This window comes from Patagioenas fasciata, chromosome 11 (genome assembly GCF_037038585.1).
Source record: "Patagioenas fasciata isolate bPatFas1 chromosome 11, bPatFas1.hap1, whole genome shotgun sequence".
In the NCBI taxonomy this organism is placed as follows: domain Eukaryota; kingdom Metazoa; phylum Chordata; class Aves; order Columbiformes; family Columbidae; genus Patagioenas; species Patagioenas fasciata.
Genome location: NC_092530.1, coordinates 18788311 through 18799948, shown reverse-complemented (window position 1 = coordinate 18799948; position 11638 = coordinate 18788311). Strand labels below are relative to the sequence as shown.

At 51.0% G+C, this 11638-nt stretch overlaps 2 protein-coding genes and 1 non-coding gene across 3 annotated transcripts; 2 read left to right on the top strand and 1 right to left on the bottom strand.

Moving 5' to 3' along the window:
- The first annotated feature begins 11 nt into the window (after positions 1-11).
- RPL39 (ribosomal protein L39) lies at positions 12-2324 on the top strand. Its single transcript, XM_065846271.1, has 3 exons — positions 12-133; positions 394-497; positions 1994-2324. Exons 1-3 carry the CDS (start codon positions 131-133, stop codon positions 2040-2042), a joined length of 156 nt encoding a protein of 51 aa, XP_065702343.1. The 5' UTR covers positions 12-130; the 3' UTR covers positions 2043-2324.
- LOC136106594 (small nucleolar RNA SNORA69) lies at positions 1394-1525 on the top strand. Its single transcript, XR_010652158.1, has one exon. It is a non-coding gene; the product is annotated as a small nucleolar RNA SNORA69 (small nucleolar RNA).
- Positions 2325-7646: 5322 nt separating the features above from the next.
- On the bottom strand, positions 7647-10185 carry SOWAHD (sosondowah ankyrin repeat domain family member D). Its single transcript, XM_065846796.2, has one exon. The coding sequence runs from the start codon at positions 10030-10032 to the stop codon at positions 9022-9024; it is 1011 nt and encodes a 336-aa protein (XP_065702868.1). The 5' UTR covers positions 10033-10185; the 3' UTR covers positions 7647-9021.
- Positions 10186-11638: the final 1453 nt, after the last annotated feature.

Sequence of the window (11638 nt, the reverse complement as noted above, 5' to 3'; positions counted from 1 at the left end):
GGGCCCCCCAGGCCGCCAGGGGGTGCTGTGGCCGCGGAGCCCGCGCTGTGCCCGCCTCTCTCGCCGCTTCCCCCGCCCCTTCCTCCTCTTCCGCCGCCGCCATTGCCGGGACGCCGGGCAGCTCCGGGCCATGGTGAGACCATCGGCCGCCATCCGCCGCCGCACCGCGAGCTCTCTCCCCGCCGCGGGCTGGCTTGGCCTTTCCGGCAGCAGGGTCGTGCGGGAGGGCGGAGCGGGAGGGCCCCGGGTGCAACTTCCCCGTCCCCGGTTGGCCGAGGCCCTGCGGCCCGCCGGCCGCCTCTCCGCGCGGGGCGGTGCTTGGCGCTGCGGGGTCTCCCGGGCCCGGCAGAGCTGCCCCCCGCCGTGGTCACTAACGAGTGCTCTCTCTTCCAGTCGTCTCACAAGACGTTCAAGATCAAACGCTTCCTGGCCAAGAAGCAGAAGCAGAACCGGCCCATCCCGCAGTGGATTCGCATGAAAACGGGCAATAAGATCAGGTAATTAGTGCAGACACGGCTCTGCCGGGCAGGGTCGGCCCGTTGGAGTTTCTTGAGGCAGCACGGGGCTTCCGTGCCCTTCTGCAGCAGTTCAGTTCGTTCCAGTGCTCTGCAAGTGCCCACAGGTGTTGGTGGTGGCACGTTGAAAATGAAAGCATGCACTGTACCTGTGGATGATTTATTCCAGAACTTGAATGCTGTTAACTGCCATGGTTCTGTTATTCGCTTTCCCAACACCTTTCCCCTCTGGGATCCTGCATTTTTGAAGGAGCAGTGCCTTACTTAGTGTGGGTGTTGTGAGGCGCAGAAGATTGTGTGTAAAGGACCAGACGTCTATGGGAGATAAAATGATAGTATGAGATCCTTGGCACATGACTGCAGAATTAAATTGCAACAGTTCCCTTTTGTTTGCCTATAGCGTTTGTTTTCAAGTATCGTATTTAGGAAAGCGCAATAAGAGAATACTGTAGAAAGCTGACTGGATGTGAGGCATGCAGAAGGTGGTACATATCTTAACGCTCTGGTTTAGAAGCTTCAACCAGTACAATTTGCTTATTTGCACTGTGCAGCTAGCTCTTTATCTCGCTTGCTTGTCTAGACTTCTTCAGGGAACGGGATTCTTTCTCCCAGATTGTTTTTTGTCCGAAGCAGTGAGGACAGTGACAGCAGTGGTGGCTGGCTCAAGCCAGGTTCTGTTCCTGTGATTTCTAACTTGTTTCTTTCCAGGAAAAATCAGCCCCAGACGGTATTCTTGTCTTCCAGATACCACCTTACAAAGGGGTTCTGTTTTAGCTAAATTGCATGCTTTGGAATACTTGTTCATGGGGCAAAATAATGAATTTTTGTCATGTGGCACTTGAGTACCTCAGTCATCAGCTTTATCCAAACTGTGTGCCAAAGCAGGCTGCAATTACAGTGCTTCATTCCGTGGGAGTACTGCCATTTTCCTGCTGAGAGTGACTCTGTTAACACCGTGTTCGGTTTCACCTATGCAGTGGTGAAATTGCTGGTTCTTAACATGTACAAGTACATACTCATAAATGAATATACTTTCCTAGAAGAGAGCCTTTTCCATACACTGCTTGCTTTCTTATTTCGAATGAAAATGATACTTTTTGTGTTAGACTAGGAACTACATTCAAGAGGTAGTTTTCATTACCATTGGGCAGTCAATACAAGATCGCAGGTCTCGTCTCCAAAAGAGCAGGTACGATATTCACACGCCAGCACTGATGCATCTCTGCAGGCAGCTGTAGCTCTCTGAGGTTTAGATTCTCTTGCAGTAATATGCTAGTTGGTTAGTAAATGAAGAAAGTAAACAGAGGTAGAAATTTTTAAGATAAGTAGACAGCTGATGATTGTTGTCAGCCTGGCACTGTAGCCTGCAAGAAAGATTTCAGGTTTTTTGCTGTTGAGCTAATTCAGGGCTGTTTCAGTCCACCTGGATCCTCAAATATGTGTGTGCACTTTGCTAATTTACATTGCTTTTGTCTTAGGTACAACTCCAAAAGGAGACACTGGAGAAGGACCAAACTGGGCTTGTAAGAGACTGTCTCCTGGGAACTCTAATGACACTCGTCTTTCTGCGTCAGATGGCTACACCCACTCTGTGGTTTGGCAACCCCCAAGTGATTCCTTCCATAATGTTGGGCTGCAGTGCCGTGTGTCTTTTTTTAAAAGCCAGTCTGGGTTATTGATGTTAACTGGGAAAGCCTTGAAACAATTTGCATCTGAAACATGAAGACTGTGTTCTATTAGTGTTCATTCCTTCAGGCATCAGCATGATTATTGGCAGTGTACAGATTTGCTAATAAATATGGACCTGAATGACTTGGCTGAAATTATTTCATTTATATATAGTGAGAGAGTAACAGAGAATTAAAGCTAATGTTACTGTGTAACGTTACTGTGAACATAATCTCAGTGTGAGAAACTTTGTCAGCTCTTTTCAGATAGAATAGGCTGTCTTTTCACTTACTGTAAACCTCTAAGAGCAAAGAGTACAATTTTTTTAAAGGAGTAAAAACTGATTTTAGAGGAGTTAATTTGAAAAAAAAAATATTTACTAGACAAACTGAAATAGTTAAAAAACTTTTGGAGGCAGGTTTGGAAAAGGCAGACTCTGCTTTACGGTCCATAAACCACTGTGGCTGCAGTGGTTTGGAGTGTCGGTCTCTTTCTGCTTGACCCCAGGGAAGAGTCTGGATCACATTTCTGGTAAATTTAGGAAATGTTACTAAGAAAAGGAAGCAGCATTGTCAGAATTTGCTGAAGACATGTCTTGTGTAGCTGCTGGATGTGTTTTATGGGACTGGAAAGCAAAGCACACAGAGAATGCTCCTCTCGGGTAAGGTGGCTTCCCATTTGCAGTGTGGTGTGAGAGATGGGGGGGATCTAGACTAAGAAAACCCTTTGCTAAACCAACTCAATCTCCAGTTAACCCACATTCTTGCATTATGCTTTCACAGGGGATGCATGTATGTTCCCCATAGCTGGCTTCTGTCACAGCTGCAGATTCTTGACTCCACCATTATCTCCCCCATCACCCTTGTGAACATCTAGGGTAGACCACGTGGTAAAGCGCAGCTGGCATTTGGTCAGCCAAGTAGCCTTTATATTTTTTGTCAATGAAAGAGCACGTCTGAGCTGGAAGTGCCAAGGAGCGCAAATAATGGCATTATGGTACTGGGCAAAAACTGAAACGTTACATACCCAGAAGTACTATAAAAATACCTGCCCAGAGAGCAAGAAGGCAGAGCTGTGAATAATCAGTGGTACTTGAATACCAAGACTATCTGTCGGGTGCCTGAGGAGCACACCAGCAAGGCTGCCCCCAACACCTGCCAGCATTAGCTGTAGGTGGCTCCTCACAATCCTGGGCTTTGCAGCGCCAGGAGCTGCTCTGGGGTGGGATGTGGGGCAGGGCAGCCATTGGGGCCTGGGGTTAAGATCCTGGCTGGGCAGTGATTGCAGTGGAATAACCAGATGAAATGAAGTTTAACTTAGGAGGTAGGAAAGGCAGGAATGCAGCAAGGTGGGTGGATAGATTTATCTCCTACAAAATGCAATACTCCTATAGACTAGTACATAATGTCTGCATGTTCCCATATTTCTAAGTTTTTTTTGGAGCTACATGTTGCTTTGATCAGCTAGTCTTGATGCCAGCCACAGGTGCAGCTTAATTTAAAACATTCTCAGCAGAAGGGTAGTAACACAAGATGTTGCTCAAAGGAAGAGTTGGTAGCTGTTTTAAAAAGAGGAGAGAGGAACAAAGGGATTAAACTGCTCAGAGTAGTCAGCAGTGCAGCTCCCTGACACGGGGATTCTCCGCTGGGGCTTGTCAAATGTCACCTGTTTACCGTAGGGCAGTGGATGAGGGGGCTGTGGCTCAGCACCAGGTCCTGTGTGGCTGCTGCTCCTTTCACTTCTGCAGCACAACCCGGAACAGGTGCTCTGATCAGCAGGAAATAACCGAAGGTGTGAGCCCGTTCTTGGATGTGGCTGCGGCAAAACCCATCCTGACACCAAGGGCTGCGCAGCGCCTGGTGCTGTGTGCTGGGTTCAGCTAGCCCTGAGGCTCAGGGCCTGTGTGGCAGCTTCCTGAGGAAGCTTCAGGCTGCCACACCTTCTGTGTTGCCGCTTTTCATGTGGAAGGTAAATAGTTTTATCTCCTTCACATTATAGTTCATAGCAAATAACACTGGGCAGCAACATCTGCCAGGCACATGTAAATGTGTAACAAACAGAGCCAAATCCAGTTGGCAGCCGGTCACGAGATGTGTTCCCCGGGGCTCACTATTGGGTCCAATTCTGTTTAATCTCTTTATCAATGATCTGGATGAGGGGATTGAGTGCACCCTTAGTAAGTTTGCAGATGAAACCAAATTGGGTGGGAGTGTTGATCTGCTGGAGGGCAGGAATGCCATACACAGGGATCTGAACTGGTTGAATTGTTGGGCTGAGGCCAATTGTACGAGGTCTAACAAGGCCAAGTGCCAGGTCCTGCCCTTGGGTCATAAAAACCTCAGGCAGCGCTACAGGCTCAGGTAAGTGGCTGGAAAGTGCCTGGCAGAGTGGGAGCTGGGAATGTTGATTGGCAGCAGCTGAACATGAGCCAGCAGTGTGCCCAGGTGGCCAAAAAGGTCAACAGCATCCTGGCTTGTATCAGGAACAGTGTGGCCAGCAGGACTAGAGAAGTGATTGTGCCACTGAACTCAGCACTGGTGAGGCCCCACCTTGAATCCTGGGTTCAGTTTTGGGTCCCTCATGATAAGAAGGACATTGAGGAGCTAGAGAGAGTGCAGAGGAGGTGACGAAGCTGGTGGGGGATCTGGAACACAAGTCTGATGAGGAGCAGTTGAGGGACCTGGGGCTGTTCAGCCTGGAGAACAGGAGGCTGAGGGGAGACCTTATCACTGTCTACAACTGCCTGAGAGGAGGTTGTAGCATGGAGGGGGTTGGTCTCTTCTCCCAAGTAGCAAGTGATAGGACAAGAGGAAATGGCCTCAAGTTGTGCCAGGGGAGGTTTAGGTTGGATATTAGGAAAAAAATTCTTCACAGAAAGGGCTGTCAGGCACTGGAACAGGCTGCCCAGGGCAGTGGTGGAGTCACCATCCCTGGAGGGGTTTAAAAGGCATTTCGACAAGGTTCTTAGGGACATGGTTTAGTGCCAGAGTTAGGTTATGGTTGGACTTGATGATCCTGAGGGTCTCTTCCAATCAAAATGATTCTATGACACATACACCCCACTCAGAGCTCGGAGCAGTCTCTCCCTCGTAAAATGTGCTGGCAGTTTATGTGAGTGCAGGAGAGCAAGGCTGGGATTTTTCCCAACTTCAGGACACTTTTGAGGTATCTTCTAGCTTCTTTTCCTGTCTGGTAAGAGTCTAGTTTCTCCTTTATCGGGGGGGAAGCAGTAAGTCACTGCAACAGGAAAGCAGCAAACAGCTTTGTCAGAAACATTTCAACACAGGCCCGTGTGCTGCAGACACTTTTACCCCAATGTTTTTAAAATCTCTTTGGTGCTCTTCTCTTTGAAGCAAGCACTCAGGAAATAACAGCACTGCTGAGGATCGAAGATCTGCCTTGGAGCCCTCTGAACTGCTCCCTGCCTCTCCCCATCACCGCTGCCGGCAGGCAAAGCTGCTCGCAGGTTTTCTCTTTAATTGTGTCTATGAGAACCTGGCTGAGGAGGAAGAAATAACTTCGTGGACTTGAGAATGGAGAAAGACAGTTTTTTTCCATGGTATTTGTAGGAAAGCTTTCTGGAGCAATAGACTGAACTATTAATCACTCTTTATCAGACCGTCTCACTACTACTATCATTACTGTGCTATTTTTATTCTTCTACCAAGGAGCTGCTTTGGAAAATAACCTCTTGTATTATTTTTCCCCATTTGACTGAATCTGTTTTTCGAGATTTCAAGATGGACATTAAGAGATAGCACAAAGTAAATTTAGTACAAATTAAAATTGGGTTAAAATCAGTTTTCTGCAGGACCTTAACCAGCACAAATACCTCTGGGTCTGAGTGATTTCTGTTGTTCCTGTGGCAGCTCTTTCCCCTCTCATTCCCTGTGAGAGTGGCGGGGGTGGATCAGGCATCTCTGCGGAGCTGGGCTAACACACAATAACTGAGACATCAACAGAAGTGGTAAAGAAAGCTCTAAATAATTTGCATATTCTGGTCTATTAATTTTGGTGGATATGTTTTTTGTTTTCTGAGTGAGAAGCAAAGTTAGAGCTGATCGCATACTTGAGGAATATTTTTTACGCATGTCTGTATATCCAAACCAGCTGCCCCTCTGTATGTGCGAACACACACCGTGCGAGACGGAGGGGTGGGTCACGGGCAGTGGCGTTTGGGGCGAACACAGGGTACAGCAGCAGAAAGGGCACTGCCATTTGAAGATCCTTTTATTGCTCTGTGGAGAGGGACCCTTGCAGGGCAGGCGAGGTGGGGGGCGGCGTTGATGAGTGTGTTGTACCACCGCCCAGAGAAGCAGCGCGCTGCTCTTGCTCCTGCTGAAGTGCCTGCACAACTTGCCTCAGAGCAGAATACAGCTTCAAACCCACAATCCAAGGATAGGGGGAAAAGCTGCCTTCAGGGGGTTTTGGCTGGCTGTCAAAGGGAGGTAAGTGCTAAAAATCATTCAGTCATATTTGAGTGTAGCATTTGCCAGTTAAGTTTTACTTTTGAACAAAACATTGAAGTCCAGGTTTCCTGGTAGAGTGTGACTAAGTTGGAAGTACAAATGCCAAGGAAACAGCTCCTTCAAGGGAATTCTCACTAATTCCAATGTTTACTTTGTGCCTTACTCAGAGGAGGATGTAAGAGCAGTCCTGCACCCTTTCCCTCATAGCATGCTGCTGTGAAAGGGTGATGGAAGACTAACAGGGAACAAAATATTTTATCAGACATGCACCTCCCGGTCTTACCAACAGCGCTTTTGGTTACCAGAGCTAAATATTGCAGGTGTTTTTGAACTGGTGTAACCAGACTCATTGGAAGCCAGCCTGCTGTCCAGTGGCGTGGATGTGCCCAGACAAGTTCTGGAAGGAGCTATGTTGCCATAGTCATTAAACTCTTGGAGACAAAGCATTACCAAACCAGTGTAGATCAGGTATTAAATCTGTTCCTGGTGTGCTTTGTATGTCTCTGCTGCTGACCTCAGGGATTAAAAAGATGTCCAGACACATCTCTGTGTCCACCCAGTCATCTGGACTGGTTACTGTCCAGTCACTGCATCACTATCTGCTCATCTGGAGGCTGTTCCACTGCTGACTGGGTTATTTCAGGGTCCGAGCAGCATTTCAGATCACAGTCTGAATATAAATGGGGTTTGCTCAGGGTCTGTGAAGCCCACAGGCTCAAGTTCCCCTGAGGGAGTTACCTGTGTATCCTTCTGCATCATGGTGCAAATTCACCCGTGCAGCCAGGCCAGAGATCATCTCGAATCCCTCGGTCACATCTGCAGATCCCCAGAAAGGCAAATGGAAAGAAACTGCAACTTCCCTCCAAAGTGAGCTGTCCCTGCAACGGCTGCTGATCTGTAATGGGGAACAGAAACTCCCCCGCCGCTGTCTGAGAGTCACTTCTCAAATGGGACTGCTCTTTAAGGGACGAGAAATGGTGTCATGCTGGTAAAAAAAAGGAAGGGGATGTTGTTTTTCTGAAGATATTTTTAAGCAGCCCTGGCCTTGCAGAATGTGAAAAGCAAGTGGAAATCAGGTGAGCAGAGCTCCATTTGGTGAACAAAACACAAAACAAGTGAGCTTTGCCCTTTTAATGAAGTTACTGGTGTGGTTATGCACAGTTATGCTGCTGCAAGGATGTTTCTCAAGAGTTTCATTTTTGAGCATGACCTCAGCAGCAACAAAGATAATCTCACAGCCTTCATACCTTTTCCATGTTTTCGAGCAATGAGTCATCTTTCCAGAGCTTCTCCTGGACTCCCGTCACCAGGGAAGCCACTACATGCCACCCATAGGCTGTCCCTCCTGCCTTCTCTGCTCCAGCCCCATCTCCAGCACAGCTGAGCATCTCAGGCTCCCCTGGACAGGGGTCCCAGGGATGCACTGCCAGGGGGACTTGTCTTCCACTTTGAAAGACTTCTCTGGGCCTGGCCTCCTCTGGCTCTTACTTTACTGAGAAACAGCTTTATCAGTCATAAACAAGCAACAGCCCAGAGGAGGCACATGTGGCGGAGACCCTTGGATCTCACAGGGAGCTGGAGAGTGTTTGCAGCTCGGTGGCACTGTCTGCTTGCCTGTACCTGCTTTCCCTGCTGGCAGAAAAGCGGACATTAAAAGGCGGGGGGGGGGACACTTGTTTCTGAGGCTTCTCCACCATCAACCCAGCGCCAGGCCGCTGCCATCTCAGAGTATGGTTGTGAAATATTCAGTCATATTCTGCCAGTGACTCCATCCAGGCACCCAAGGTGCCATGACCAGTCCAACCTCACAGCATTGCTGGGAGCCAGGGCAGTGCCAGTGGCCTCATTTTACAGGTGGGAGAACCCAGTCATCGAGTTGCTGCCTGATACACCTACAGCCACATACAAACTCTGCCAGCAGCCAGGGATGGGCAGCCCGATCATGCACCCCCAGCGTGGGACACCACCTCCCGTGGTGGGTCAGCATCCCCACATGGGCACGGCATGTTGGAGAAGCAGCTCCACAGCAGGGCTGGCACATCAGCCCCCACTGTGGGGCTGCACTGGGCTGCAGCATGCGGTGCCCATCAGCAGGAGTGGGGGGCAAAACCCCCTTGGGGAGAGGTGGCTTTTTGGAAGGGCTGTCCCCAAGCAGTGCTCCCTATGGCCATGGTTGCCACACACACTCACACTGACACAACCTCAAAACACCACGCAAGACCTAGGGTGGCTGCAGTGACCCCATGCAGGGGGTTAATCCCCACTTTTCCAGGTTTTTGAGGGCTGGCCCTCACCAAGTTCCCAGCTCCCTGCAGGCTCTTCCACCTGCTATTCAGCACACGTTTGCAGGCAAATGGGCCAGGGGAGCTTCAGCGCTCTTGAAAGAAAGTAAATGTCTGTCTGACAAAGTCCCGGAGGGTCGACAGCCCCCAGGAGCGCTGGGCTTTCCTCTCGGCCCCCGAGTCCACACAGTCCTGCCCTGCCCTGGCCTCTCTGGATGACTTACAGTTGTTGTTGGTGTTGTGAGAGCTCAGCTGGACCAAGTCCTCCTCCAAGGCCCCCGCCAGCTCCTTCAGCTCCCTGGGAGTGTCTGCCCTCAGGTACTGCCAAGCCTTGCGCCCATTGTGGTCCCTGCGGCTGGTGTCTGCCCCATAAGCTCCCACCAGCACTTTGATGAGCAGCTCGTGCCCCTGCAAGGCAGCCAGGTGCAAGGGGGTGAGCCCGCCACTGGCCGTGGGGATGTTCACGTTGACTGCATAGCCCTTCTTCTGGGCGTGGGAGATGACCTGGATGAAGCTCTCATGGTGGCCGTGCTTGGCAAGCCAGTGGAGAGCGGTGAAGCCTGTCACAAAGTCTTTCCTGGTCAGCAGGCTGGGATCCAAGTCCAGCAGCCTGACGATGTTGTCCGCATCACCCTGGGCCACCGTCAGCAGCCACTCGTGCTCCAGGGGATCCAAGGCAAGGGACAGCACCTCTGGGCTCTGCTCAGACTTCTGCTCTTGGTGTGGCCCTGCAGGGAGACTGCAGCTGTTGAACGTCTTCTGAGCAGTGGAAAGCCGCTTGATGCTGCCAGGGCTGTTGCTCTGCAGGAGGATTTCCTTCAGCTCCTTCCTCCGGGTACTGCCGGAGCCGATGGAGAGCCTGCCTGCTGTCCTACCCCAGCTCCCTGGGCCCTGGCTGCCCTGGCTGGTGCTCCTGTTGGTGTCCATCTTCTGCAGTGGGTGGAAGCGCTCCCTGCTCCCTGTGGCAGCTGGCCAGAGATGGGATCTGCGGGCTAGGCTCCCCGTCTGGGGCTGGGTGGCTTTCAGGGAGGTGAACGTCCGGGTGATGCCCGATTCCCCCTGCCGCACTGAGCCCTGATCCTGCTCCTGCCAGGCCATGGCGGTGCCCGCCGCAGGGCTGGCCAGCAGCCCACTCCCCAGCAGCCCGCTCCCCGGCAGGGCACAGCTGGGCTCGGCTCCCCAGATCTCACCCCACACTTCCTGTCCCAGCGGGAGGCAAAGGAGGAACCAACTCTGCGCAGCGGGCACGGCGGCGGATCCACGTCGCTGTCGCACTGCCGGGGCGACGCAGGCGACCTTTGGTCACGCTGTGGCTGCTGCCGGCGCAGGGCACGGCCACAGCCACCGGCTGTCTGTCCCCCAGGCCCTGTTTGCCTGCAGTGTCATGGAGGGAGAGCAGACCTGCGTGTGGGGGCTGCAGGGAGCACAAGCCCTGCTGGGGCAGGTGGAGGTGGGGGGTCCTGGGCAGCTCAGCCCAAAGTTATTGAAGAAATTTGATTAACTGTATTCTTCTCTCTGTACAGTCTCGTTTAGCGTTAGTCACTCGGCATCAGCAGGTAAAGTAGCTGTAGCCTCTGGCTGCAAGAGCTGATTAAATATAAACTTTTGATAAAACTAATATTGCTAACACAGAACTCACTGAACTAATCAGATATGAGCAAAATGAAGAAGATGAGGACAAAGGAGAATGCAGTAACTTCAGAGGAAGGCCAGCCCAGTGACAGTGAAAAACGAGAAGAAATCAAGAGCCCATCAGGCAGAATTAAGTGACTGGACTTGTAGACTGGGTGATGGGTGGAACAGGTATAACTGGGAGGTATAGGACAAGAGGAAATGGCTTCAAGTTGCACCAGGAAAGGTTCAGATTGGATATTAGGAAACATCTACTAATGGAAAGGGTTGTCAGGCATTGGAAGAGGCTGCCCAGTGCAGTGGTGGAGTCACCATCCCTGGAGGGGTTTAAAAGACATAGAGATGAAGCTCTCAGGGATATGGTTTAGTGCTAGATTTAGGTTATGGTTGAACTCAATGATCTTAGGGGTCTCTTCCAACCAAAATGATTCTATGATTTTACAAACTGGGGTAGGGGTCCCTCTCTGGAGGCTCCCAGCTCGAGCTGTAACTGAACAACTAAAAAAAGACTAATGGAACACCTTCACACCTCTCAGCGGGATCTGAGGGTTGGACCCTGTTACAGTGGCCAGTGTGTGTAAATCTGTAACACTGATCCTGGGGACACTCCCTCTGGCCCCGGTGGCACCCCAAAGCCCCAGGTGCATTGCCGAGGCACCTGCTGTACAGCCCCCACCACAAAATTACCCCCCACCATTGCAGTGCTTCTCGTTGGTGCTGTGCTCGGGAAGACTGAGATTACTGCCCCAAGGGGACACTTTCCCAATGGGCAGGGGGTCTCCATGCTGTAAGGGAGACCCAGCCCAGGGCAGTGGTCTGGGTCTCTTGCCACCTGACGTTTCAGTCCAGTGGCATTTGGGCATCCCTCTCTTGCTGTGTTTCACTTCCCAGCAAGGCCCCGTGCTTGATGCTGCCGGCAGATGCAGCCACCAGCAAATTGTACCCTCATTTTGTACAAATTCCTCTACCCTGAAAGCCCCCAGTCCTGTTTCTCCCAAGGGCTTTCTTATCCATGACTCCTCAGACACCCACAGCACGGCTGAACTGTCACCAGGAGGTTTTGTGGCTGGTC